Below are 23,045 nucleotides of genomic sequence, written 5' to 3'. Positions count from 1 at the left end.
CGGCTCCCACAGCTGTCAACAAAACAAGTGTATATTACGTGGACGCCTCCGGCTCTCACCACGGGGGATAGTACACGGCCGCGGTATACAGTTCACAACAGCAACACAGTTAACGGCCTCACATCTCGATTGGTCTCGCGGCCTTACATTCCGATTCAAAATACATAATCACCGACTCGCGAGGGGCCTGTCGGAACTTCGAAAAAGGCTGCACTCCCTTCCTAGCTATCCTTTCGAACCGACCAAAATTGCATACGGGATACGGACCCCGCACACCGTTGCCTTATATGGACCCTGCTCATCAGGGGTTGGCAGGAAACGAGGCAGCAGTGGTAAGGCGCTCGACTATACCGAGCCGGAGTACCCGGGTTCGAACCCGACCGCGGCGGCCGCGTTTCGATGGAGGCGAAACGCAAGAGGCGCCCGTGTGCTGTGTGATGTCAGTGCACGTTAAAGATCCCCAGGTGGTCGAAATTATTCCGGAGACCTCCACTACGTAGGCACGAGCTCTTTCTCTTTCTTCTTTCACTCCCACCTTCCTTCTCTTACGGCGCGGTTGGTGTCCGCCGAGATATGTGAGACAGATATACGCGCCATTTCCTTTCCTCAAAAACCAATTTACCAATTTACCAGACGCAGCCGCCCGCGCTTTCTCTCATCGGGCTGTTTTCTCCTCCCCACCCGATCAGGAACACGATTTTAATCCGGTCTGTACGTTAAAAAGCCTAGCTATTATCAAGATAGTCATCGCCTTTACCCTAGCCCATATAAAGGCTTCAAGAAGGCGGATATGAGCGGCTCCTTCTCCGCCTTCTCACCAATGCTATGCCCGGCAGCACTAAAACATTTTGACCCCTCCTTTAGCGGCAGCTGCCCGCAGTGCGATGTCTTCGGACACCTATCACATGGTGTGGGCTTGGCCCAACCCGCGGCCATTCCCCACATATCCCTAACCCGATCCGAAAGGAGGCGACCCGGGAGGAGGCGACCGCCACTGGGGTCCTAAACTACCTCCACCTTGTAGTGCTTGTAAGGATCAGTCCTTTAGGGGCTGATCCAAACATACCAGTCCCTTCCAAATAAATGTTTTCACCACCCCCACCACCACCCCCCGCAGCTGTGCGCAGACCTCGCCTTTGAGAACCATGCTGCCACTCTGCCGGACCCGTCAAGCTGTCCAAGGAAAGCATTTTTTTCTCCATCTGTACTTGATGGTAAATAAAGATTTTTCTTCGTCCAGAAAGCTTCATTCATGACGATCAAGAACTGTTAGTGGAGTGTTTCTTGAAGAAGGAATATGTGTGAAAAATAATAAGTTGTCTGTAATTGTACATACATGTACATGCCTTACTCGAATTCTTTGCCTCAATCTATCGAAACGCTGAAACAGCTGATGGTGCGCTCAAATTTCGCATTAGGAAGTAACGGGTAACGACCTCGGCGGCCCTATGGATAGATGGTAAAAAGCCTTGTTCTTTGTACTGGGCGGCAGCTTGCGCTATCTAGCCTTAGTGTTCCTGCGGTAGCATATACAGGAACACTATCTAGCCTATGATTCGCCCCGACCTTCTACTGTTAAATTTTCTTTCAATTTTGCCTTTAGCATGCCTAATTTGACTATCCCTTTTTCAAATGGTTGCAAGTAAAACTGCATGTAGTGCTTCCTTGCTGCAACCAGCAGTTAGACGTGAGATCCGTGCGCGAGATCGACGTAAGGTCAGTAAGATGTGCATTCTTCACTATAGTCTTCACACACTATGTTGTTCGAAACAATTTTTAAAAAAAAATTAAGGTAAAGGTCAAAACTCTAATAATGTCAAATAAGCAGTAAAAAGGGTTTAATGTTTAGTTTTTGGACGGTAATGCTTTGTACTTTACGTAGAGCATTTACTTGCTCCTATGCCTCCTCTACCTGACGCAAAGAAATCAGCAGGAAACAACAATGGTTTAGACGTGGCTGCTGATTTCGTTTTCAACGTCGCTAAACTTCGTGTTTTTCAGCGGCCTACTGTTGACATACTCATTACTCCTGCACAGAACTGTTCGAGTAATCAGAGTTGAAGACACAAACATAAGTAAGTACTGCAATCGTGAGACCTAACGCGGATCGAGCACAGATGTGGTGATCACTTGTAGCAATCGAGCAAGCACCTCCGGTGGCGATCATTCGCACGCATATTTGCTGTGGTGAAACTCATCTGTTTGCTCCGCTTCGACTTTTCTTATTTGCACTGGTAAGAAAATTAGGAAGAAGGCGCGCACATTTTGTTGCTTTTGTTGTTCTCACGGGCGCATGTTATAGACAATCGCGATGTTACCCGGCGCAATTGCCGTGCTAACTGCGAAGTGGGCTGTGCTGCTTCAGGTACCAGCTGTTGGAAAACGGGCATTGAAATTTTTCCTTTCACTCGCAGTCACCATGATGGAAGAAGCGGCGGATGACGCAAATGGGGATTCTACGTTCGAGTTTGTGGCTGTCAAAGACGCTGCGATGAACCCCGACTCTACAGAGACGAAGTCAGGTATGGCGAGGATATATGCTCGAGTTCCTTGCCCTTTCCAGCTTTTATTTGGATCCTGGTGCGTTCACGCACGGCTGGGAGTGGCACTTAAACTGTCCCTACGCAATGTAAGCTTCAAATATGTGTCCCTCACAGTACGGAACGGTAACGGCGTTCCTTGCTCTCATTTCCTGGCTTACCGTGGTACCGGAAAGGGAACAAACCTACTTAGATGGCGGACGTCAGATACATTTGCAACAAACTCGTTTCTGCTTAAAGCAAACGCGCTGGAGCTGGCGGATCACTTCTGCGAGGAAGGGCTCAAAGTGAAATCTACTTGCAGCGGCTTATAACGCTTCTTATGCTCGCATGTGGAGGTTGAAACTCGCCGTTAATGTCTGTTTACAGCACTGCAGCGGCTTAGTTTATGCAAAAAGCGCGTGGTGATCTAGTAGCATTTGAATATAGCACCATACTTTCAACCCGCAATTTCATGTCTGAAGCAAGCTGTAGGGTAGTTTCAGTTGCATTTTCGGAAAATCAAGCTACCATTGTGATGCAGGATTCTAATGTGACACTGTTGTTTTGCTCATTCAGGCTTTCGCAGCATCAGTTTAGGTAGCAATATCTTTGCTTTATCTCTATGTTTTATGGATAATTTGGCCATGGAAATGGCTGTTTACTAAGAGTTAAGAGTAGTTAAAAAAAAATGTAGTCTGAAGTTCAGCATTGTGCTTTGTTGTTTGTAACAGCAGTAAACAACCCCAAAACGAGACAAAAGAAAGTGCAGTCACTTTGGCCACTGTGTGCTTCTTTAATTTGCTTTTGCATCTGAGTATTGCTGGCTTTTGCCAGCAGTCAAAAGCAGCTAGTGTGATCAAGGAACACAACAGAGTATTGTCGTATCTGTGGTGGCGAAATGGGAAAGCAATGCAAGCAAATACCTGTTCGTTTCAGCCTTGTGTTTGATGTCTCATCTCCAGTAATGCACAACTTTTATTGTGAAAAGATATCACTCTAGGTTCGAGAACAAACTTTCAGTTTGCGGGCCAGCTGGGTAGGACAATATTTGGTTTGTTATTCAACAGTTTTGAATAACTGCGTATCCTCGGGGGTTCGTACCCAGCCACTTTTCATCAACATGTCAAATTTTTCGTTTCCTCGTTAATCTCAAGCACTGCTCGATATTTTCCAACTTTGTGGTAAATTTCAACACTGGGATGTACTGGCCAATAAATTTTTTTTACCAGTCGTAATGTTCTTGAGGAATGTTAACTGTTTGTAGTAATACAGAAAACTGACCCTTGCCCCTTCTTACCTCTTATTATGTGAGTTTTGTAGAATTTTCTGTTGAATTAGAGTGACAAGTTATCAAAAATGACAAATGTATAAGCATTACAAAAAAAATGAGCAATGACTAAGATTTTTCTCAGCATACAGAAGGTGTTGCATTTATGAGCATAGATGACTGAGTGGTTAAAAGCAGGTCTGGAATGATTCGGAAGTTGGCACAATTAAGTAATGTTATGTGAATGCAGTTGTAGGAAAAGTGTCCATTGATAAGGTCTTTACCCGCTATTTATTTTTCGCCCAGCGTAGTGATCTTGCAGTCTGATGATCAAGCACCGGCAAAAGGCATTTGAGAAAAGTCGGTGATAAGAAGCTGCCAAAAATTTTGCGTTACTGTCGCAAAGTAAAGGCTGTGATGACTGGAATTTAAAGGTAGAATTCCAAATCATTACACTGAGGTCACCTTCGTATATCAATGCATTTAAATGTGTGCATCAGTCTCTGAGAGTTGTAAAATGAAATGTACAAGTCTGTTCTATGGCTTTTTTTTTTGCTAGCTTAAACAAAAGGACAAATCTGGAACTTATAACAATAAAAACAATACTGCCTAAGTATACAATTGATGATGTAAGCTGTCAAAAGCTGGAATGTTAGAAGCTAGAAGCTGAACCGGAAAAAATGCTGCTGATTACTGGCGGTTGCGGTTGTCTAAAAAAAGCTTTGCTGTAGAAAGGGAATTGTTCCACGGCTGAGAGTGTTTGGTAAGATGCCAAAGTGTGTCACAGGTACTGTCTGGAAAATGTATGGAGACAAGCAAAGTAAAGTTATCTCTCTTTGTAAATGTTTGTTGTTAAGAAATGACTGTTTGCTAAAAGTTGCACCTGAAATGTTGCTCTTACAGTCTGATGGAGATTTGAATGCAACCTTTGCATTGCCACCTTACACAGAGGATGCCAGCACAGCAAGTGTGGAGAGGGCGCCACAGACAGCTCTGTCAACCCCACCGACTGTGACCAGCGTGTCGGCAACCTTCCAGCCAGTGACGCCCCCTCAGACAGTGACCCAGAGCCAGGCACCCTTGCGGCCAGTGACGTCACCATTCCAGCACTCCTCCTATCCTTTGAGTCGTCCGGCACAGGTTTCTGCAGCAGCAGCAGGGCCTGCGCCCTATACATCGCCGTTTCCACCGCTCCCCCCGCAGCCTGCCTACCAGCCACCTCCAGTGCCGGCAGGAGCGCAGCACCCCGCACCACAGCAGGCACTGCCACAGCAGTAAGCTGGAGCTCAGGACTGGACGTGCATGCTGAAATTAATTAAACTTCCTGCATGCCTTTCTTGGTGCAGATTTTAAGTGTAAATGCCTAGAGGCATAGGGACTGTGGACATTTTTTTTTTTTTTGGAGTGCACGGGCGTGACTTTGAGTTTGTTTTGTTTTTTGTTAATTCCAGGTTTTGTTTTGTATTTATTTAATATAGTTTTTGTTTATATTTTTCTAATTTTGCAATTTTCAAAGTTGCATTTGTTAATGTATAAAACCTAAATTGAAATGGGCACCTTTATAAAGGTTTACGTATGTGGCGTGATCGACTGCTTTAGAGAAATTAGTGCACAGTCTGTTTCTAATCCGCTAACCGTGCCCGTGAACAGAGGTTAGGCAGTCAACAACTTCTGTTGTGACAGGATTGCTCTGGGTTACTCAGAACAAATGCTTTACAACTGGCTTCAAAACCAACAAGCTCTGCCTCACTGTGCTTTGCATTATCATCATCCTGATCTGAGTGCAAGCAGTTGGAGACTGTAAGGGGTGCTGCCCCCTGCTGGAGAAGTGTTGTGGGGGAGGGGGGGGGTGCAAGCACGTCCCTTGCTCCCACCCTCTCTTTTGCAGTCCGTGTTGAGGCGACTTCCAGTATGTTATGAAAAGCGAATTGGATGAAGCTGAAGCAAACTTTCTACGGAGTGGCCAGAATAGTGCTGAAATATGATGGTTCTGAGTCCCATCTTTGAGCAATCATCTGTGGGCTGAAAATCAATGCATTAGATGGCTCGGAAATGGATAAATGCACCTGCTCATCGAAGAGTGGTATGACAGCAGGGGACTGCAGATTACAAGAGGGCTAAGTTTGTTTGTGCAGCCCAAGCTTCTGTCGCTGAAAGGTTTCTATGGTGATGCTGGATGGGGCCAGGTGGACTGCTGAAAACATTTGCTCGCTTACGTCTGCTGCTGGTGGCTACGTAGTCTGGCAACATTTTGTTCTCAATATTGGATTGCAGCATATGAACAGTTGTGTTGGTTGGTTCCCAAATACTGTACACTAACTCACGGGAGCATGTTAATAATCTCCCCAATTTTAGCTTTGTAGTTGCAAAACTGTCTTCAGAACACACATATTTTCATGGTTGATGAGTGGCTTATGCGTCCACCAGTTTCATAGGAAAGTAATTGAAGGGTTTTTAGTTCCCTGACACCCTCACCTTTTTTCGGCAAGTTAGAGGCAAATTTACTACATAGTGCAGAAGAAGGTAGAGGGTCAGTAATGCACTGTAATTGCAAGAGGACTTGTGATAAGCCTGGGTCATGTTTCTGGCTGGGAACTTTGTGAGTTCTGTAATGTTAACTGTATAATGCTGACAGTATTGGTGTATGGAGTCACGGTTTTCTCTACATTTACAGTTTTTTTCCATCTTGTTTCTGATAAAACTTCAGTTAAAAACTGGCAGCATTTTTTAACACGCATTGCTATTGTTGCATGGCTTGATTACTTTAACAATGCACATATTAAGAACAGGAGCTTTGCATTATGGCTTTGGTGAATTTCAACGCTACTAAGTCTATGCAACTTTTTTTTTTATTTTTTTACTTTTCTTGCATCCTTTGACATATTTTCTGCATATCTTTTGTTATGGCTGGAACACCTTGATGTGAATTCATAGTGCATATATTTAACTCCTGTGTTCTACACTACTGTAGATTGCTGCTGAAGCTTTTGCATTGGAAATGGTATCAGCAGCATGCTTCTGTTCTTTTTCCTTGCTCGCCGCATTAGCATGCCTGCATCTTGTTCCAGGTACTATGCAAGCCAACCTAGCTACCCCTACCCTGCATACTCGTAAGTGCTTGTTTCGCTAGCATAATAGCTACTGGTTAGGCATCTCACTTGCCTTTCTCGGCCTGCTAGGGCTGTGCTGAGGCACTGTGCAATGGCCGCTCTTGTTGGAATGCTTCGTTTACCTATCCTAATGAGTGGGGCTCGTGAATGCACATTATATCTGTGTGCATGCAGCAGAAGCAAATGTGGTTCAAACTTTGTGAAGCAGCTGACTGCAGCATAGGTTTGCACTCCATCGTGAAACCAACCCCCTAAACTCTAGGACACCTTAATGACACTGTGGTAGTGGTGTGAGATAAATGACATGTATTTTTGTGTTTATCCAACCTTTCTAGAGAAATGGCTGGATGCATGTAACTTGACAGTGTAACGCAGTGAAGTTTTGCTTATTTGCAGTGGCTCAGGCGACCAGTCCTACTCGGTTTCCCTACCAACAGACTACGAGCATGGTCTTTTGCCATCAGCATCATCATCAACGTCTGGCAACAATGGCATGTGGGGCTGGTTTAAGGGCAGTGAGTTCCTTAATAAGGTGGCAGAGAAAGCTAAGGTATGTCATGCTCTTTTGTTCTTACTTTGGCATTTGCGAAACTTCTGGTGTTCGTTGACCTGTAATATGGCTAATGCCAAGTACATCCAGACTCTAAAGGCAGGTTCACATGTAATGACTGAGTGATTGAGCGGCATGTCGCAGCGCAAAATTTTTCCAACTTGTTGGAACCTCGTCGTTCTAGCCGCTCGAGCCATTGTGACGGCCCGAAACAAGTTTTTGCACCATGACAGCAGCAATCGCGAACATTTTCGCTTGCATGTGAAACAGGCCTAATTAAGGGCATGACTGTGTGTTAGGTCTTAAACTATAACTGTTGAGTTATACTGAGTTATCCATCCATGACATGACACTTTGAGGCATGAGTTTTTGTTTTTGTAAAGCTCCAGAGGTGTGAAAACAAAGCTTGCTTGAGCAGAGCAGCCTTGTAGCTGATGGTGTCTTCAAATAACAAACTGCAGTTTCTTGTGGAAGTCTGTGAGATACACTTTGTCGTGTGTGCTCTCTGCTTGTGGTGGTGTCGACCTGCAGCTGTGGATGCCACAGGACCACAGTGCATTTGTAGAAGCAGCTTACTCTGTGTAGATTTAGGGCTTTTGTCTTCTGATTCTGAATTGGAAACCTTATTATTTACATTTTATGATGTCATCTTTACTTGAACTGATATAGCGCATTTTGTTAACATGCAACAACCTGCACATTAGTGTGCTGCGACGATTGCTGTAATTGTTAAAAAGCAAAATCTGCATGCCAACCTTTCATTTACACCATATCATGGTTGAAAACGTACTGCCTCAGAATAGAGGCCTACCAGAGGGCAGTTTGTTGCATTTGAATATTCCATGCATTCCAGAACTCTGTTGACTCGATGATCACCACACTGGACCCAGGAATGAAGGAGTTCATCTGTAAGTGCTTATCTTGAGTGCTCTTTTTATATCTTTGGACATGTCTTGCATAGTCTCAGACTAGTAAAACCATATCCAGTCCTGCGGCCTTGGCGGAATAAACGCATGCTGAGTATGCTTCTGTTGAGCGATGGGAGGCCGTGCTGGTCAGCTCGGAGCCGGGCATTCAAGCCTTGGCCACCGAGTGGGCCGCTCAGGTCGCCGCCAGCCATGGTTTGGTGGCCATCTAGCGCGGACCGTCTGCATCTGCATTTTTCACGGAATATATGTTTTCCAATCCAAATTAGTATGTGTGCGACTTGTAAAACATATAGTTGTATGTGCGCTTGTTGCATGATTGAGTAAAAGACAGGTTAAAGATTGAACAAGTTTAGCATAATCAGAGTGGCATAATTTACAGTAACCTATACACAGATGTTCTGAAATGTCATTTTACAAAAAAGAGCTGTATTTTGAAATGCAGTGCCAGAAAACTTCATGTGGGAAAAGTTTACTGTAAAATTAAATGCCTAAACTAATTTCACTTTTCTGAACACCTTGTTTCTTTTTGAAATATTTTGCTTTGCTCTTACAGTTACACCATCAGATAAGGTGAACAAACACCTTTCCTAGTTATGAAAGAAGCCAACAGCCACAGAAACCAAGGGGCACAGGGGATTTTTCTTAAAATTAATTTATTTATTTTGTGGTGTTGATCAGTTTAGAATATTACTGAATATGTTATCGCTTAAAGCTAATTGATTAGAAAAACAGAAGAAAAAACAACCACATGCCGCCGGTGGGATCCGAACCCACGACCTCCGGAGGTCGTGGGTTCGGATCCCACCGGCGGCATGTGGTTGTTTTTTCTTCTGCTTCTGCTTTTCTAATCAATTAGCTTTAAGCGATAACATATTCAGTAATATTCTAAATTGATCAACACCACAAAATAAATAAATTATTTAAAAAAAAAAATCCCCTGTGCCCCTTGGTTTCTGTGGCTGTTGGCTTCTTTCATATTTATAACGAGCCCCTCATTCCCCTTCTCTTGTTTGCTTAATACCTTTCCTAGTTAGTCTTTTATCACTATACCATAGGTACATTACTTGAAAAAATAAACAAAAAGTTCTTTTATTGCACTTATTGGGACAGAACAACTAGGAACAAGACAGGAAGGATGACACATTTGCCTTTGCTCACAGTATGAGCTACAGCCGTTTTGTTTTTGAGCTTGAATAAGTTTGTGGTACAGAAATTTGCACTTGAGTGCACTCTTTGTTCTCATATTGTCAAATTAAATTATTTATCGGATTTTGTTTAATAATTCAGTGGATACTTCACAGGCTCATTCTGGAGTACTGTGTGAGGAATGTCATATAAAAACTGAGAAACGAAAGAAATGTGAGTAATTAGATTTCTGGTGAATCATTTCTTTGCTGCTGTTTATGCAGTTAAATTTTTTGTAGTGTTTGCGGAGTAACAGCATCTGAGCATAGCTGAGTGTCCTCGAACTTTACTTGCCAGTGTTCGAAAATTGGAACATATGAAACTCAGTTTTTTATTTCTGTTCAGAATGTATCTTTCTTCAACATTTTTGTCTTCACATATTGTATGATGAGTGTGGAAAACATAGCAGTTATAATATTCATTACTGACGTGTCTAAAGACGGAATTATTACTGGTAAAGTAAAGCCGCCGCGGTGGCTCAGTGGTTATGGTGCTCGGCTGCTGACCCGAAAGACGCGGGTTCGATCCCGGTCGCGGCGGCTAGAATTTCTTTGGAGGAGAAATTCTAGAGGCCCGTGTACTGTGCGATGTCAGTGCACGTTAAGGAACCCCAGGTGGTCGAAATTTCTGGAGCCCTCCACTACGGTGTCTCTCATAGCCTCAGTCACTTTGGGACGTTAAACCACATAAACCTATTACTGGTAAAGAGGTATATTTTGGTCGTTGTCACAGCCAATTGAGTGTTTGTGGAGCGCTTTCACAGGGGAAAAAAAAAATGTTGAAATGAACAAAGATTGTGTTGTGTTGTGTTGGGTTTATTGGCGCATAAGCAGCTAAGGCTGTCATGCGCCAAGAACAAGGTATGGAAAAATTGGCTTGAGCAGAGTGTGAAAGCAAAGTTGATAAAAACGGTGGTGTAAAGGGCCTAAAAGTTATTTTTATTACCTGGCTGATTAAATACAAACTTTTTAGAAATGGCTGTTTGCAGAAGCTTTTAAAAGTTGGTTAACCTCCGTGGACATCCTTGGCTTGCCAAGGATCTCGAGGCCCCCAACTACTCATAAAAACCTCAGCCTCCTTCTCAGGACTGAGAAAGTGGCTGAGGTGTATCGTTCTAAGTAGAGAAGCACAGGGTCACAACATTACAGGTTTTGAAGAACACTGGCTTCCCTTAAAAAGCTAAAAACATCAAGTATACTAACGGGTGCATGTTCAGCTAAAATCAACGCTGGATGAAATGGGATATGTTCTTTGTAAAATGTAGCAAAATATTTTTTCCTTAATGATTCAAGTTTTGTGCATGATAGTAGTATGTGGTTTACAGTAAGTTCATGTCCGCATTGCTCGTAAACAGGTTTGTCTTTGTTTGTTAGCAAGAAGTTGTGGGTGAGATGTGTGTGTCCAATACGGAGACGGCATAAAATAACTTCGATGAATCGTTTTTGGTGTGAGCATGATTTCCATTCGTCTAGAATGGGTTTTACTAAATGTAGCTTATTATTTCTTTCGATATTCCATTGCGACTGCCATTTATTTCTTAATTTGCACTGCACCAACTTCATACCATCTTTGTAGGGAATGTACACTTTCTTTATTTCTTTGTTCCGAGCTTTTCCAGCACATTCATCTGCCTTCTCATTGCCAGTGATTCCAATGTGACTGGGAACCCAGCAAAATTTTATGTCTTGTCCCTGTGTTGTGGCTCTTGTTATGTTGTGTATGATGTCACCAATTAGTGGTGTCACTGCATTTCTATGGTGAAGTGAGGTTAGTATGCTCAGAGAATCAGTGTAAATGATACTGTTTTGAATGTTCTCATTTATTATTTTTTCTACAGCCACCGAGACTGCGTAACACTCGGCGGTGAAAATGGATGCGCACTCAGGCAGGCGTACTACTTTTTCCCAATTAGTCTGAACCACAGCACTTCCGACATATTGTGCTGATTTTGATCCATCAGTATAAAATGCTTCGTATTCTCCGTATTTTTCGTTTAGTGCTAAATACTCTTGTAATATCTGTTCATGCGGTGTATGTTTCTTCCGAAATTGTGTTAATGTGAAGTCGCACACAGATGGTAGGCAGTACCAAGGCAAAAGTAATAAAATATAGTTGACGATTTCATGAAAGAAAACTAAAGAACTAAAGTCTGCGTGTCTTTGAGTGGCAGTGAGTTTTATGCAAATGTTCCTTTTTTGCAATATTGCCATTTGGAAGTAGCAAAATTCAGAGAGGCGATATTCCTTTCTTAGAGTTGTACTTTACACCGACTGGCATAAGCACTGTCCCATTCTCTCCACTGAATGCGTGGGTACCGATTTGCCGATGTTATTGGCCACTGTGTTCACGTCTTTGAAACATTGCTTCATAGTGCGGCATTTAAAAGGTTGAGCTCAATCTCAGATGTGAATGTGGCATTTACATTGTAAAGGTAACCCAGTCTGATCATATCATTTCCGCTTCTTTCTCTGCATTTTTTTTTTCTGCCAACAGATTCGGGTGGAGACATTGACATCCTGGTGGCCTCCCATGATGACATCCGTGTCATTGGTCCAGTCCGTGAAGCATTTCAGAAGGTCTTTGGAAGGGCCACAGTCACAGGCATCACCATGCCTCCTTCGAACATGGCTCCCCAGCCTGTTGGATTTGCAGCTGGTCTCAAAGCAGCCGAGGACAAAATCACCTCTCTTCAACAAACAGGGCGTGTGCCTGCTTCCCAAGCCATCGTGGCTGTTGAGAGCTTCATTGTAGAGCTTACACCAGACAGGTATGCTGAAAAAGGCATTGTTGTTCACTGTGAGCAGAACTCCGTTGGTCGGCCTTGCTATGCGACTAGGGCACAAAGTTATATCACTTAGTTAAAGCATAGTCCTTCAATGCTTTTATGGTCATGAAACTTCTCCGTCGCGCTATCGGAGAGCTTCATATGTTGACCGCGCCTTCCACGAGGGGGCGTTAAGAACCCTGTGGGGGCAACGACGCGAGGAAGCGAGCGTCTCTACGGCCGCGAGTCTACGGGCGGAATGGGACCCCGGCGGAGCGGCAGCAACTATTTTCTCTTTTCACTTTGCCTTCGTTTGCAAAATAAGTACAGTGCACATGACGTGCAAGCCTGTGATGCCGAATACTTGTTGCGTGACGGATTGCCACTCCGGCTACGGAGGTACGCAGGAAAAGGCCTCGCTGTTCTGTCTGCCGAGCGACGCCGAGCAGTGTAAAATATGGAAGCGGGCGATACCCCGACAGGAAAGCGGTGGATTTAGCTTCGACTCCAAGCATGTCCATGTCTGCGAGAGGCATTTTGCCCCACGGATTCGGTCTCACGAGTTTGTGATCAACGGAGAAGCAATGTCGCTGCAATGCGAGAAACTGAAACACAGGCCCGGCGCCATCATACGTTTATTCGAAGGCCCATCAGCGTACTTGGGCACGAATCTGTGACGATGTTGCATTTCAGACAGCTGTACTCTTCAATGTGCTGATGGCTTTTGGTGCGAAAGGTCAAACCCAACCAAGAATCTTGTGGCGTCCCTGAATTTAAGGGTGCAGAAATAAAATAAATATTGCCGCTACTGGAAATTTCGAATCCCCGGCGCCGCGAATGGATCAGCTTCGCTGGCCACTGCACGAGAGCACTGTGCTATCGCAGCAGCCGATCACGCTTCGTGTTGTTGTTGTTGTTGCCTCAAAAACGATGGCACATACCCACGGTGGGAGATTGGCCAGGGATTCGTGAAGACCCAAACAGGAAAATACTAAACTGCAACACACTCTCGCGCTGCGTGCATTGTACACCGTCGTCTTCATCAACGTCCACCTTCGGAACGAACACATCAGACCAGCTTAACCTCGATCAGAGCTTAACTTCAGTCTAATATCGTCGCCAGACGTGCTAACGACCCAGCAAAGCAAAACCATGAGCGAAACCGGCTAAACACACTCGTTCGCACGTCTGCTCGGTTTAACCACGTTGAACCCCTAGTGCTTTTTATTTTTTTGTACATGTTTCTCCGTGGTTTCTATCATTGCTCATTTTTGGTTTATTGCGTGGCCGCTCACTGCTTGTCTCTTATTTTGGTAGCGCGAAGGCAGCACATGGGCAATGAACAACAAAAATTCACAATTTCCTTGCACTTGCCCGCACCTCTGTAGTCACAGCATGACAAAGTGTAAATAAGTGGCTTATGTAGCAAGACTTATCAGTAGCTGAAAGTGTCACCTCTGAAAGTGTCACAAAAAAAAAAATTGAGATAGCACCATAAAAGTACCGGTGCATTCGTCATGTGATTGCTTTTGTAGCGCGCACTCCAGTTCTTAAAATGCTGCCATAACATAATGTTTTCATCCTTAGTGAGATTGCAGTATTTCTCACAAGGTAAACTTCAGCCTTAAGCTGCCTTGTGCACTTTGATGAAAGCGAGGACTCGGCCGAGACAGGCGTAACCCAGACACATATAGATATGTTACTGATCACTACGCTAGATCCTCCAGAATGACGTTGTAGGAAAGTTGCGGTAAAAATGAATGCGAAGGCTGGACCAATGTACAAAAATTAATTTTTTTTTGTGAAAAGCAACGACAGAAAGTAAGTGCATTAATTGTTTGCCAGAAAACAGCCGCTAACAAGGTTTACTAGTGGCCGTCGTCGATCGCGCAGGGTTTTCAGAGTCTCGATGTTGCAGCCAAGCTTTTCAGGTGATAACCAGTAAAGTAGCGTCCATCCTAAGCCCAAATACCGATCCCCAGAAAGCATAACTACCAAGCGAATATGAGCCTGTTGGCCGGAAAATAGCCGCTGCGAACAGGGCTCGCGCAGAGACTCGTACCCCCTCGCCGACAGCCGCGTGCTGTCCCTATATGAAACTTTGGCCGGAGTTTCGTGACCAGAAAAAAACATTGAAGGACTATGGTTAAAGCTAGATATTGTTGTTCTGTGATGATAGAGTGGTAGTGTGACCTTCTGAATTACCACTTGATTGTTCTGCAAAAATTTCTCACCTATATAAATGTTAGTGCGACACTGCCAATACGTCCTCTATATTTCTATATATTTTGTATTTGGAGGAAACTGCATGGTTGGAAATGCCTTTTGTGCCATTAACAAAATGGCCAAACAGGACAGTCCAGTAACTGTGTCATGCCATTATGGCCCTGTTTGAAAGGAAATTTTGTGCAAAATGTACCAGCTTCATCATGCTTAAAAGCTAATTGCACCTCCCAGTATGGAAAAACTGATGTTGGAGGCAAAACGTAAGAGGCGCCCAGTGGGCTGTGCGATGGCAGTGCACATGTCAGTGCATGTTAAAGATCGAAATTATTCCCAAGACCTCCACTACAGCACCTCTTTCTCTCTTCCGTCTTTCACTCCTACCTTCCTCCCATCCCTTATGGCGGGGTTCAGGGATGAAACACAGATACTGCGCCATTTCCTTTCCTCAAAAACCAATTTCCTCTGTGCTGTTCACTTCAGGGCCTCATTTCACATGTTTTTAGAGCTGAAATTCGCAAAAATATAAATTTTTCATGTTTTGTCATTGGGGTTCGCAAGGTTCTTTTCTGCCGACAAATGAAGTGTGGAACCCAGGACTCGTGTGGTTTTTGACAAATTTTTCCGTTAAATGTGCTGCCATGGTGCAGGAACTCGTGAAGATGCATCAGAATATGCCCGTTTTCTATGCCAATGGAATTCAAACCCAGCTGTCGTAATGTGCTCTGTTTGGTCTCATTTGATTGTGCAGCTCGCCGGCTTTCTTTTGCGCCAATGTGGCACCTTGGGACCCTATTCAGAGCCACGAAAAGCGCCCAAAATATGGAGAAGCGGCCTCGCAATTGGTTGCCTTGTACCACGTGGCGAAATTGGAGCTTTTAATTGGCCAGTTTGAATTTTCTGCCACATCAGTGGTGTTTCAGTGCAGCCCTTTTGAAAAGTTCATCAGCATGAATAATCGCAAACTCGAAACCGGAAGCCTGCGACGTCGATACATGCGTAAGAAATAGGCAGCGGAGTGAAGGAAAGCTATGATCTGTAGTGGCCAACGCGCAGTCGAGCGAAGTTTATAATCGGCAACATCAGCCATGGTTCCTTGCAGCTTTCATTAGTGACGCTTACCACAAGTGATTCGAGAGAAAAGCTGACAGAAAGGTTGGCAGTTTCTCGGTGACATCTGCGTGTGCGCGAGCGTTGCGGACAGGAACCTTCCGATCGCGTGTTACAACACTGGTCGGCTGACAGCAGCGGCTTGTTGTTGGTTTGGTTTTGGTTTTATGGGAGGTTTAACGCCCTAAAGCGACTCGGGCTGTGAGGGTCGTCGTAGTGCAGGGCTACAGAAATTTCAACCACTTGGGTAACGCGTTCTGACATCGCACAGTCATCGAAATTCGACCACTGAATTTCGACCGCCGTGGCTGGGATTGAACCTGTGACTTTCGGGTCAGCACCCGAGCGCCGTAACCACTGAGCCACCGATAACATCAGTTGATGCTGTGTGGGATACGCAAAACCCTCGAAGCATCACGTGGAGGGCTTCGAGCAGACACCTGTGCTTAGGAAAGTGGCGTAAGGGTGGCCGTTTTTCCAAAATGTTCCTGTTTTTTGTCTTCTTTTTTTCCAGTTGGTTTGACATGCACTGCCTGGTACTAAAAGACGACCCAAATGGACTCTTCCTGCACACGTTTGGCCAAGCAACGCCTGTCCCAGCTGAATTCATTGCAGAGATACAAGACAGAACACCAGCTGACTACCCACTTCGCTGGTGTGGCCTTGCGGTCACTGTTGGGGAGGTGGCGAGCCCACGCCTGGTGGTGCCCCAGTCAGAATGGAGAGCCGTCCTGGGTGGTGTGCCTGACACGCACTTAGTCTGCTCAGCTGCCTGTGCCCTGGCCTCCACGTACAGGAGGGCACTGCGACGGTGACCCTGAGGTCATCCAATCCGTGCTTGCTTTTCACGTGTCAAAATCTGTATAAAGCTCTTGTCTCCCTTGGTTTGGGGTCTCTGCTGAGCAGGTTGCAGTGTAGCCACCAGTGCTTTTTGCCATGCCTGTGGAAAGCTTGAAGAAACGTGAGCTACACGTGCGAAGAGTGTTCTATGCGAAGTGAACAGACACAGGTCTGTTGACTTCAAACAAGAAGGTTGTCAACTGTTTCTCCATTGGCAGACCACACAAAGTGGAGGTATGCATGGAACATCAGATAGGAGGTTTTATGCAAGGGTAATGCTGACTACAGCAAGTTTTCCTGCTAGTTCGAATTGTATTGTAGCACACGTTGTTCAACTTACGTCAATGCTGCTTTACATGTGTATTACCTGGTTTCATTCTGTTCTATAATAGGGAGAACTATGTGATGTCTGTAATAGGGAATGTTGCCCTAGGTTTTACTGATTGGGTAAGGTGTTGATAGTTTCAGTATTACATGTGTGCATGCATGCACAGTTTTATCATGTTTTGATGCAGTTATTTTAGGAGGCCATGTTTATGAGAAAATTCAGTGTCGTGTCCCGACATTGTTAGGAAGGAATAAGCAGCTCCCATAAACACGTGTTCATGTAACCAAAAAAAGGTAGTACGGCCATATTTTTGACGATGACATGTCTAAAAGTTTTCATGAGAAATTCCTATGAATGTTGCACTAAACCTAGCCTTGCCTGTGCTGAGCCTGTCAACTGAAAAGCTTTTTTTGCTTTTTTTTTGTGAGCAGCATGACAATGAAGCTTCTTAAACAGAAACATCACCAGCTGCCAGTTTCACACTATGCTGCCTACAGGACCTTTAAAGATATATAATCCTTCACAAGTAAAGACTGCTTATTGAGTCGAAAAACAACAAAAGGCCCTAAACAGCTCATAGTTTGTTTCTTGTAAGCCATGTAGAAGCAGAATTGGTTGCTGCCAAGGCTAATTGCATAATTGGATACATTTTTGGTAAAACTTACAATCTTGATAATGCTTCACTTTCACGGGAGAATCTCAGATGTATTTTTGATTATGCAAAACAAAGCTTATTTCACAGTGGCTTTGCAAATCAGTCTTGTGCTGCCTTCTGCAGTCTCTATACTCCATGACAACTTTTATTGGCAGTGCAGTGAAGGCTACAGAGCTGAAACGCAGCTTTTAAATTTGTGCAGCGAAATGTAACCCCTGGCTGCAGTTCATAATTTCTTCCTAGAACACACTATACTGGTAACACTAGTCATTAAGGCATATTTCTAACATAACTGCACATTTTAAATGTTGGAGAGTCGCAGCAAAAAGTACTTGTTATGAATAACAAATTTTTTGGTTACGGCCAGTTACACAAAGGTTCCTTGATGGCACCAGCTATGCCGCCTGTACTGACAAAGCAAAGCAACCATGCAGCAAGAAACGTGCCAGGCAGCTGTCCTGCAGGTAAACCATTGGCGGAGCAACACAGTTGCAGACATGGCACCCCTGTACCTCTCTCTTCACTGCCAAGAAACGTTGTCACCAAGTGTAGCGGGGGCCTATCCAGTATTGGAGGATGGTAGCCTTGTATGTCGGGAAGCACCTGTCAAGCTCTTTCATGCATGCTCACTGTCTAAATTGTTGATGCTTTTTTTGCTTTTCTTGTTGAATATGCAGCACCTGCTAAAACCTCATCAAAAATGCATTTTTTTGCTGCTGCTTCTTGTCTCTAGCGGGCAGTGCAAAGTCATTTGGCATACTTTGGCACTATGGCCAATTTTAGAAATGTTTCAGATGCACGGGCTTTGTGAAATCAACTTGCACGAGCTCGGTGATAGCGGAGATGATTCATTCGTCACAAGACACACGGGGTTTATCTGATAGCTTCAGGGGAGCAAAAGGTGGCACAGAAGAGACAATAATTTATGGCGAAGCAAGAGCAAACATCTTAGCCACCACTGGTGATGTTCCATTTAGGGAATTTGAGGGGTGAACTTTGGCAAAAAGGGAATTTCCATGGAGTTTCAGGGAATTTTAAGAATCGAAATTTTCTCCCTTTTCCCTGATTGACGGAGTTTTCAAGCTGCTACAGGTGAAAAGTGCCTCTAACAGGGGTTTTTGGGTCTAATTGAGAAAATCTTTGATTACTGCCTGGAACATCACTGGCCTCCACCGAGGAAAAATGCTTTGAACACATTTATGTGTGGTCAAATTATTATTGAAGAGTGAAGACCTGAAATGTTTTGTCCAATATTTGTACCCAGAAGTGGTCCTTCTTTGCAGTGTCTCATATTTGCAGAATAGTTTGTGACCGCAACTACCACTTAGTGGGTAAAACTTCCCGACCCTGAAGAGAGAAAACGCATCTGAGCATTTCTTGTAGCTGGGCACAATCAAATGCAGACAGACTATGGTTAGTTTATGTGCACCCGTGTAGTTTTCTTTTGCAAGTTTGGGGATGGCTGCACGTTTTGAGTCCAGGCATTAGTTTTGAGTAACGGTTACCAAAATCTGCATAAAACTGCAAGATGTGCAGCGTCATCCAGATGCTCCCTCGTGTAGGTGAAGATTGCATGTAATGTAGCCATGTGTTGCAATGTAGGTGGCTTCGAATTATGACTGGGAGTAAACACTTCTGTCACCTATACTGCTGCCTAGTTCGTGGGCACACAAGCATCTCAAAGAGGTTGAAGTTGGTTGTAGCTTTTGACCAATACTAAGTCTGGTGACGGTACTTCCCGGTTCACCTCACAGCGATGTGAAATATGCCATTTTTTGCGAAGAAAAAGCATATTGCACATTTTTTCACAGAAAAGGACAGCAGTACCACTTGTTAATGAATGCTGAAAATGTGTTATTCAGGATTTTGGTCTGCCAATGACAAGGACTGATTGTCCTGCCTTTTCTTTGCTGGGGTCGGGGGATTAATTCCAAAAGTACCATACTAAAACATGAAGTCAGCAAAACACTTGTTGAAATGCTGCTCTTGAGCTAAATGTGGGTGTGGATGAACCACTGCTTCAGGAAGAGGAACCATTTATATTTGTTTCCCTTGCCAATTTGAGGTATTACAGTAACCAGGTTTTAATTGCACTGCCACTGTGCTTGAACATTTGATTAAAATGTTTGGGGTACAGCAGGTTTCATTTTGTAGATAAAACTGTGGTGAGCGGTAAACATTTGCTCTTTGGCAAAGCACTTGCACGGTGCTGCGCCCAGCCTGAGCAACATTCATATCTGAAACCCACACAGAGGTATTCCATTTCATAGGACATAAAACCCTTTCCTGTCCCGTCAGTGACTTGAACCAGTGTGTGCAGAGGTGGGAAGTATGATAGAGAAGCTACAGCAGCAGGTATGTTCGTACATAAAAAAAGATGTTGTAGTAACGAGCACTGAGTGGGTCAGCATTTTGAGTAACTAGGATTTCAGGGTTCAAGCTATTTTCCTAAAATCCGATTTTTTTTTCTTTTGCAAGAACCATTGATTTATTAGCTGTGCACAACTTCCCACATTAAAACCACCTTCAATACATGAGGTATTCAGACATCATATAAAGCAGGTCTTTCTTTACTTCAGCAAGTGTAACAGAAGGAAGCCTAGGTATATTGCACCAGCATTATCCCAACAACACTGCAGGTTGTGCAAGGACATCGGGGCTACCGTGTGCGTTTATGTAACCCATGCACAGCATATTCTGTCAAAAGTGCACAGGCCACTGGGTTTGCTTCAGAGTTGTGCAATGCAGCATGTGTAGCATTTTCAGCACTCCATTATTATAAAGGGGTGAAGGAACTGAAATTAAGAGGTTTATAGAGGTGTATATAAGAGGGGTGCACATCCTCTTGGCATTTTTTGTACATATATCGAATACTTTCCTCGACGAATTGGTGTTAAGAAATTATAGTAATGGAAGGGTATGTGGCTGACTGTGTAGCAACTTTTTGAGCGCATTCACCTATACATGGGGACAGCTTTGTTGGCTATGCAGGGGAGCTACGAGCTCGTGCCGCCAGCATAAGCGCCTCTCTTCCTCTACCTTGTGAGCGTGCGATAAGAGCGCGCTAGTGGAAGCTTCACGCCTAACCCTCTTAGCTTCCACTGCATAACTGCAGAAAGCTCTCCCAGAGTATAGTTGCTTCCAAGGGCCCGTCAAGCTGTAAGCCTGATACAAACAGCTCGAATTTGAGCAGCATAACCCATGACACTGCATTCTGAGCTAGTTTTCTCGTTACCATCATTTTAACAGGTTTTTCTCAGTCATGTTGCTAATCCTGTTCATGCTGACACGAGTCTTGCCTGTGTGCATGTAAGGCACTGATAACTTGACAAAATTTCACATTTTTGTGATAACTATGCTAAGATGTATGACATGCACTTTGCACTAGATTAACTGCTCAATTCTGGTTATTTTCCTTTATTAGAGTTAAAATCTGTTTGTCTTCATGGCCCAAATGCCCAAAGATTAAGAGTTTAAAGTTATCCTGCTAGTTATTTGAGGAACTTATTACAAAGAGAGTATGCATATGTTGACTACGGATCAGTGAGGTGGGAACGTTCGAAGCGTGAATAATTCAGAGTTGCACTCTTAAGAAGAATCAAGTGCTTGTGTGAACAAAATGCAGCAAACAGTAATAATGAAGAGTCAGGTGTTATGGTCTTAATATCATCTATACTGCGGTTTGTAATACGCTAGCGCAGTGCTTTGTATTTATTTTGACCTCCTTTCAGGCATTTTAGTATGTGCCAAGATCTTAGTGCGTTTTCCTATTTTGCCCTTTCCAAAGTCGCTTAAACTACGTGCTGAACCTCTAATCCCATGCTTAGGTAGCAGAGACCATCACATGTCAAGTCTGTATTCAGTGTTATGCTACAAAAATGCAGAAACTACAGCTTGTTTTGAGTGGCTGCTTGTATTGTGATGAGCACTGTGATCTACATATATACACTGGACAAAATTTAGCCTTCAGGGTAGAAGTGTGGCAAAAATTATTTTATGGGCTGTTTCTCGTAACTTTAAAAGAAGAATGCTGAATATTGCAATGCTCAAGTACACACTGTCAGTTGCACCCATTATGCATGGTATATGTTTTTAATATCAATGCTTATCACCTCAAATCAATCTCTACATGATGGTGGTGTTAGTGTGCTTACAACAAAAAATTTTGAAAACTGTGGCGTCAATACAAATATTGTTCAGTGGTGTGCATTTTTCATTGCAATGATAACTTCAAGCAATGTACTAATTGTGATCACAGTGAGGACATCTAAGTGCTCACCCTGGCATTCCATATACTTTTATTTTCAGTGAATAAAGCAGTTCTCTCAGGCAATGTTTCTGAAGCTAACATTCATGGCATGCCAATAAACAAATAATAGCCTACAAACTTCTATGACTGATGAGCTCTTCACATGGCCTTCTGTGCCATCTGTTCTATCGTAGACATGACTTGTTCAGCAGACAGCCCAGAGAGTGAAGCATGACTTTCTTTTCCGAATGCTGGAAGGTAAACAAGCACAAGTTAAAATCGTATGCAAAGAATGCTGCAGCCCGTTTCAGTAACATTGCATGCAGCACTGTATACACTGTGCACAGGTAACTAGCTTTTGATGTTGGTTGTTCATACTAAGCAGATGGGAATGACTATCGTAGTCACAATGGCTACGGCACATGATGCATGAAATAAGCAATGAAGCAGTAAAATCCACACGTGAACAAGAGAAACCTAATAGAATAAGTCTTGGCTAAGGTATACGGTGCATGAAAGGAAATCCTCATAAACGAGAAGCACCTGAGCGATATCAGGTGGTGAAGGTCGCTGAAGGTCTGAAGCCGAGAAAACGAAGTACATCTATACAGTTATCAGTGCTTATTTTTCCTTTAGCTTACCATATCGGGCGTAAACTCTGGGTTGTACTCCGCTGCATTCTCGTATCAGGATAGGCAGTGTTGGGTTGCTGTTTTTTACGCCGCGGTAGTGCTTCATTACAAACTCCCTGCACGCAGAGCAACAATAAGAACTGAAACGAATGCACTCAGACACTGCTAAAGATGCGCGGTGAGCGTAATCTTCAGAATTATTGCAAAGTTACCCTGTTCTGTCTGCTACCAGCGGGAAGTAGAATAAAAATCGTTTTGGTTAACTAGAAGTCTCTTTCAGTGTGTGTCCGTCCTTGCACCATGGCATGTCAAGTCATGGAGAAACAGCTGCTGAATATATACGCCTTAAATTAATGCTGCTAATGTGCATTTCGTTTTAAAAGGACAACTGATAGAGGTAAGCAAAGCAACATAAAGATCATTGAAACGTGAGCTCACTGGGGATACAGCGTTCACTGTTGGTCGGTCAGGCTACACGAAGCAGTCATCGCTGCGAAAAATTCCCCATAAAGAGTAAGGATTACCTAACGCCAGCACTTTCAGGTGACTTCTGGCAGAGGTGCAGACGCAATTCTTTCAAGTGGCTACCAAATTTTGCAGCTGCTCGAGCGCCTGCCATTTCTGCACTACGGTTTGGATTGGATTGGATGCAAAAAGCTAGCTGTCGGATTTTGTCAAGCC

The 23,045-nt window shown here is 43.9% G+C and overlaps 2 protein-coding genes across 4 annotated transcripts; one reads left to right on the top strand and one right to left on the bottom strand.

The window, feature by feature from the left end:
- Positions 1-1,915: 1,915 nt before the first annotated feature.
- On the top strand, positions 1,916-21,816 carry LOC149341507 (protein PRRC1-like). 3 transcript variants are annotated; one of them, XM_089543594.1, is made up of 8 exons: positions 1,916-2,075; positions 2,415-2,522; positions 4,739-5,063; positions 6,858-6,899; positions 7,296-7,449; positions 8,303-8,357; positions 12,057-12,330; positions 16,175-21,816. In XM_089543594.1, the coding sequence occupies exons 2-8, from the start codon at positions 2,420-2,422 to the stop codon at positions 16,473-16,475; spliced, it is 1,254 nt and encodes a 417-aa protein (XP_089399720.1). In that variant the 5' UTR covers positions 1,916-2,075; positions 2,415-2,419; the 3' UTR covers positions 16,476-21,816. The 3 variants fall into 3 exon arrangements, with proteins under 3 accessions (XP_089399720.1, XP_089399723.1, XP_089399722.1); XM_089543596.1 differs by lacking the exon at positions 1,916-2,075 and adding an exon at positions 2,096-2,234; XM_089543597.1 differs by lacking the exon at positions 6,858-6,899.
- On the bottom strand, positions 21,765-23,045 carry ND-B8 (NADH dehydrogenase (ubiquinone) B8 subunit). Its single transcript, XM_089543598.1, has 3 exons — positions 22,889-23,045; positions 22,374-22,480; positions 21,765-21,983 (listed from the first exon to the last, which is right to left on the bottom strand). Exons 1-3 carry the CDS (start codon positions 22,981-22,983, stop codon positions 21,892-21,894), a joined length of 294 nt encoding a protein of 97 aa, XP_089399724.1. The 5' UTR covers positions 22,984-23,045; the 3' UTR covers positions 21,765-21,891.

Source organism: Amblyomma mixtum, chromosome 5 (genome assembly GCF_055824585.1).
Source record: "Amblyomma mixtum isolate Tamu chromosome 5, ASM5582458v1, whole genome shotgun sequence".
Lineage (NCBI taxonomy): Eukaryota > Metazoa > Arthropoda > Arachnida > Ixodida > Ixodidae > Amblyomma > Amblyomma mixtum.
Note: the sequence above shows the minus strand (reverse complement) of the source record. Positions and strands in the feature narration are given on the sequence as shown.